Source organism: Haliotis asinina, chromosome 7 (genome assembly GCF_037392515.1).
Source record: "Haliotis asinina isolate JCU_RB_2024 chromosome 7, JCU_Hal_asi_v2, whole genome shotgun sequence".
NCBI classification, from domain to species: domain Eukaryota; kingdom Metazoa; phylum Mollusca; class Gastropoda; order Lepetellida; family Haliotidae; genus Haliotis; species Haliotis asinina.
The window spans coordinates 39,972,202-39,978,265 of record NC_090286.1 but is presented as its reverse complement, the minus strand read 5'-3'; the positions used below and the strand labels follow the sequence as shown (position 1 = coordinate 39,978,265).

The following is a 6,064-nucleotide window of genomic DNA, read 5'->3' as shown; positions in this document are numbered from 1 at the left end:
ACAAACAGAACCATATATATCATTATAGATTATAACATACTTGCACATATAAATTCAATGGCATGGTGAAAAACACATCCATTCGAACCATAACAGAAATGACAGTTCGAATTACACCAATGTTTATCAGTTGTATTGCCTTGTATACATTCCCACAATCCTTAGTAGAAACAACTTCCGGAAGATAGGTTTGTTTATCATCGTGGATTTCCTTGGAAATAAACATTTAAATTGTAAAAATTGTGTTTTTGCTGAGAAAACACACACAACATCATGCTTAAGTGTTAATTAAATATTTTCCACGCAAACTGGGCAAATGTATCCACGGGTTTTACACGAAGTCTGGACAAAATTCGGGCCAAAGGCTCAGTTCAAGCTGGCTAGATCTACACATCGCAATTATTTTGGCGGAAATTCCGAATATTAACGTTTTCCCATGTAAACACTAGAGGGTCCATTATGTCACGAGTTGACAATTTTTGTTATTCTCATGTTGACATGCATTTATCGTGTCAAGTGTAAGTGAAATGACAAAAGCAGTACGATGATAAATTGCCTCTACTGGATCAGTAATGGGAGTGCAGTATAGATACGACAAATACTAAGTACCCGTACAATTAGAACTCTTTGGATTCATTTCCTTCGTTTGCTTTTCACAGACTGAGAAGTGAAATTGATAGTATATGATATTTTGACTCAGTCAGAAATGTGATGCAGTTGTATAATTATTACCTACACATATTTGGCACCATGTTGTGCAATAAACTAGCTGATATTAGTGATAATGTTTTCATTTCCAGCACAGAAGTAAAACTATTCAAATTGTGAAAATGGGTAGAAGAAAGAAGGCATCCAAACCTCCACCAAAGAAGAAGGCTATACAGCCTCTAGACACCCTCTTCAACTGTCCATTTTGTAACCACGAGAAATCATGTGAAGTGAAACTGTGAGTGACAGAAGTAAACTTCTTTGCATTTATTTGTCAGTGAAAGTTATGTGTTTTACATCAGTCTTTTGTCTATATTTTGCAGAACACTGAATCAAGATTTTGTTTCATTGAAACTAAACATTGTGTGCATTTTTTTTTGTTGCATCTTCATTCCAGAGATTGTAACTATATTTGATGTCAAATTCTTGTTTATTGCAGAGAGCAATATTTCAATATAGATTCTTATACTATTAGTATTAACATGGCTAAAGGGGACAGCTTGATATCAATATAAATATATCTAAAACTTTTAACAGTGTCAGAGTCTACACTGAAATGTCACTCTATGCAATAAACAAGGAGTTGCTATCCGTAAAGTTGTAATTTTTCTATTGTGTAAGTTTATTTCCACATTTTCAATGTTTTGAATCTATTTCTAAGTCACAGTTAACAGTCAAGAAGATATGACAAAAAATGATAAGAAACGAAATGTTTGAAGATTTACTTACACATCTTACAATTCCCACTGTCAGACAGATGATGTCAGAAACACGAGCAATGAATAATTTATCCATTGTTTGATTCAACAAACACAAAGCATCACATATGTACCTGTTTTAAACTTTAGTCGTATGCTTTGCTCCAGTGATCGGCAGAGGAATACTGGTGTGATCAAGTGTGGTGTATGTCTAGAAGATTACCAGTCAACTATCAACTGTATCCTTATCCGAAATTTATTCAGACTCTTTATGTCAGATGGTCTTTCCTCTTGTAGTTCAGAGCCCAGGACCATAATTATGACCTCCACCATATAGTTAGAGTATTGCTGAGTGCCGCATTAAACAACAACACCAAATATATTCATGACCCTGTATACCAGGTGTTTAATAATGTTTTTGGATTAATCGGCTATGACCTTTTTAGTATCATTATCATATGCATAATCAAATGTACAGTTATGTGACATGTGGCATAATACGCGGCTTCACTTTAGATAGGGACATTGTTTAATCTTTTCATGATGCATAGCAACTATTCTGTTATTTTATGTCAGTGTTTATATATGTAGATATTGAAATACCTGAGTAATATTGTATTTTGGAAGAGAGCATGTAGATTCTTACAATAAATGCAGGTTATATACCTTAACTTTTCCTCAGATCTGTCAGAAGCTATTGATGTGTACAGTGATTGGATAGATGCTTGCGAGGCAGCCAATCAATAACATTGTGTTCTGGTGACACTGCGTGTCATCAGGAACCGGAGCTCTCCAGACAAGTTTACCAAACTTGTGAAATGGACATGTTGCAAGTGACAGTTAAGCTCACTGAGATACTTAAAAAAAGCTGCCATTATGAAGAAGCTAGTGCAATGGTGTATATCAGGATATAATTTCCTGATACTTTCTAGTGTTTGAAACATGTAAAATGCATATGTATAAATATATGCATCTTCAGTAACAATGTCACCTTCATTTCAAAGTTTGTAAATGATCTCTTTGTATTCTGTTGGGTAGGTATGTATTATGTATGTCATATACACACAGCTATTTTGTGGAATTGGTGTCACATGCCAACATGGAGAAGAGGGCTAAATATAGGTAAATTTGTACTTTGTACTTTCATGTTTGGAATGAAACATATTTTCAGATAAGACAATTCCACATGTCTGTCGTTTAAAATGTCAGGGTTCCAATTTTGACTGAACTGTTGAAACCAAGAGTGTGAATTGACTTGATACAGTCGTAATATTCCTTATATGTTACACATCGATCTCTTTCATTAGCTTGACTCTTGTCTTCATAAGGGTGTCTGCTGGTAGGGCTGTAACAATGCATCAAACTTTTAATGTACATGTATTGCAATTGTTGAGTCTTTGATAGTAAATAATCAATGAAAGAAACTAAAAACTATTAATGCATCAATAGTATGTTTGACTGTTAATAGTTTAGGAAACGACTTCTGTTGATAAATGCAGCACAAAATACAGGAAGTACCAGATTTGATCATTTGACTTAGAATTGTCCAACTCTGTTACCTCTGAAACAAACTTTATCAGGGTTTCAAGTTTCTTTTCTGTTATAAAAGAGACTGAAACTACTTTTGAGGGTGGGGGGTGGGGGGTGTTAGCATATAAACTACACTTTCATTTTGGAATTGACTTCAAATGAGACAAATTAAGGAGGAAAAAGCTATTGCCCCATCTACTGGTATGCCCACTCTGCACTCTTCTAGTGACTTAAACAGACTATTAGGAATGAAACAATACAGCAAGGTCATATCATTGTCAAATCCTATGGACACAGCTTGACTTTGATATGAATGTTTCAGAGCAGGTTCCAAATGAAAATCAAGCTGGAGATATTTTTGTTGTGGCTTTGAAATGCCGATTACATTTTGTGATATTTGGTTCATAAAAATGCTTGGAGGGTTATGTCATGAAATGAGTTGTATTTTGTAAATGTATCAACTTGTGTTGCTAGAGACAAAGAATATGTCATGTATTATATCACCACATATACTGCAACTCAGTGTGCACTGTTTCTCTACTACAATTAAGCATTATTACAAAGATCAACTGATCTAAATTCGCATATATTGCTAATGATAAACAACATTAAATGGGTGTCATATATATTGCATCTAAGCTTGCTTGAGAAACAGATGTGTATGGCAGCATATTAATGGATTTGCTCAAAATATTTTTAAATGTAAAATTTCACTAATTATGTTTAATGGCATACCTAAGAAATGTATAGATTTTAACAAAATTAATTGATTTCTAGATGTTTTGGAGACTGTTTTATCGGGTTGATAAAATGACAATGCAAAAAACGAAAATACTGAATTCTTTCGAAGGCAAATACTGCGGTTCTGTTAATACCTCCAGCCCTGACCAAAACTTACTTGCCTGCAAATAATGAAAGTTTGACAAGCAAAAGTTTATTATCCAGTTAGAATCCATAATTTATTTGTGCAATTGAATTCGTATTGATTTGTTACCCTAAAATATGATAAATATACATGACCAAATTTTAACCTGTTTGGCAGGTGAACTTTAGAATCTGGCAATCCATGTTGAAAATAACTGTCCCTGGCAGTCGTACATGCAGGTATTTTGAACACTGGTATAATGAAGTAATGCTGTGTCACTATATGTACTGTGTATAAGCCAACCCCATAGATAAACTGACCCCCTAACTTGATGTAATGAAAGGTACATAGTGCAATACAGTGATCTCTCCCTTCCCCACCTGTTCAAGATGATGGAGGTTTTTAGATTAGACTCTGCATTGTGGTATTATTGGAGAGATACCCTGAATTCAGACCAGCAAACATCCTTAAGTCATTTTAAGTCATTGGGGGTGAGGTTGAGACATATTCCATGGTGAGGACCAATATGATGCTAGTATTCCTGTCAGTATTATCACTAACTGAAAACGTTATGATTAACAGTTGGATTAGTAATGCACATCTATGAATCCATTGATTACAGCATTTCATCCACTGATTGACTGAACTATAGATATGGTTTTTGAAAATGTATGTCACTAAAACATAGAGTTACAAATGTCTGCTTACATCCTATAGTACTGTATTTTACAAAATTTGGCATTTTTGGCATGATGTTTTCAGTCTGCATGTTTGAGTGACATGATTCAAAGTTCATAACTGTTTCAAGAGTTTGCTTTAACTTCATGAATAATGCTATTTAGTATTTTTCTTTGTTACCATTTATAACTGTTGCATGAACTCTCCACTGCATTGCCACTGGTTCTTTGAAAGGGGAGTGGCCCTGACTTTTTCTCTCAAGAATGTGGTTAAGGTTGCATATCTCCATGAATACATTCAGATGTTTGTTGACAGTCAGATAAAAAATTAATACTAGTATATAGTGGTGAGGATCATCTATATATTACAAAGTATCTTCTTCAAATGAGATCTGTGAAGGGACCCAGGATAGAATAGGTCTTCGGCAACCCATAAAAGGAGACTATGCTTGTCATAAGAGGTGACTAATGGGATTGGATGGTCTGGCTCGCTGACTTGATTGACACATGTCATCGGTTCCCAATTGAGCAGATCAATGCTCATGTTGATCACTGGATTGTCTGGTCCAGACTCAATTATTTACAGACCGCCACCATATAGCTGGTATATTGCTGAGTGCAGCGTAAAACTAAACTCACTCACTCTTCAAATGAGTGCTTCAATTGTGTGAAAAACTTTTTGAAATTTTGATGGTTATTATACTGGGATGATCATCAGAAGAAAATGCAGGAAACGTGTGCAACAGATAATACACATCTCAAGAGTTTCAGAGAATGAATGTCAACATTGTTTGATTGCTCACACTTAGAAGGCCTGATTCAATGTAAGATTCTAGCTTGCACCTACATAGTTGTTTGTATGCTATGTGGCAAAGATGTAGGTTCTAATGAGGTTACTGTCAATATTGTCTTGGATTAAGACTCCAGCAAGTGATACAGCTTCATTGGCGGCTCCTGTCGCAGTGTGTTCTACATCCAACAACTGAAGTGCTTGTGATGCTGCACAATATAGAAACAATGCGTCCTTCAGCATCTGCCAAGGCCGCAAGTTCCACAAGTATTTTCTGGTCTGGTTATGACTTCATGAGAGTTCATGTACAAGGGCAAGATATGACGGTTAGGCAGATGGCAAGGCACCAGTGCTGTTCATGTTTCGGCCATGTGTGCTCACAATGATTTTTGATGTACATGGTCATGTTTGATAAATATGTTCAATAAATATGATCTGTACAGAACTCAGCTCTTGTTTTTGTTTGTCTGTCAAAACAAAGGAAGGACTAGAGTGTTGGAGTCTTTGAGTGTGGGTGAGTGAGTTCAGTTTTACTACTTTTTAGCAATGTTCGGATTATTCCAGCAAATTCTTGGTTGTTGACATAAGAAATAGACTACACACATTGTAGCGAGGAATTGAGCACAAATCTAAGCCTGATGAGCAAACAGGTTAACCACTGGGCTCCACTGGGGTATACACTTGACATTATGAGAAACTATTGTGTGTTTATGTGTTATTTGTGTGTTTCGTGCGTTATCATGTGTTTGGGATTACACTTTCACTGTAAAGTACAAATTGTAATACTTTTTGGGGT

At 35.4% G+C, this 6,064-nt stretch overlaps 1 protein-coding gene across 1 annotated transcript; it reads left to right on the top strand.

Moving 5' to 3' along the window:
- The first annotated feature begins 142 nt into the window (after positions 1-142).
- LOC137291676 (transcription elongation factor 1 homolog) lies at positions 143-5,717 on the top strand. The gene is made up of 4 exons (XM_067823105.1): positions 143-188; positions 801-946; positions 1,575-1,645; positions 2,089-5,717. Exons 2-4 carry the CDS (start codon positions 831-833, stop codon positions 2,151-2,153), a joined length of 252 nt encoding a protein of 83 aa, XP_067679206.1. The 5' UTR covers positions 143-188; positions 801-830; the 3' UTR covers positions 2,154-5,717.
- The last annotated feature ends 347 nt before the right edge of the window (positions 5,718-6,064 follow it).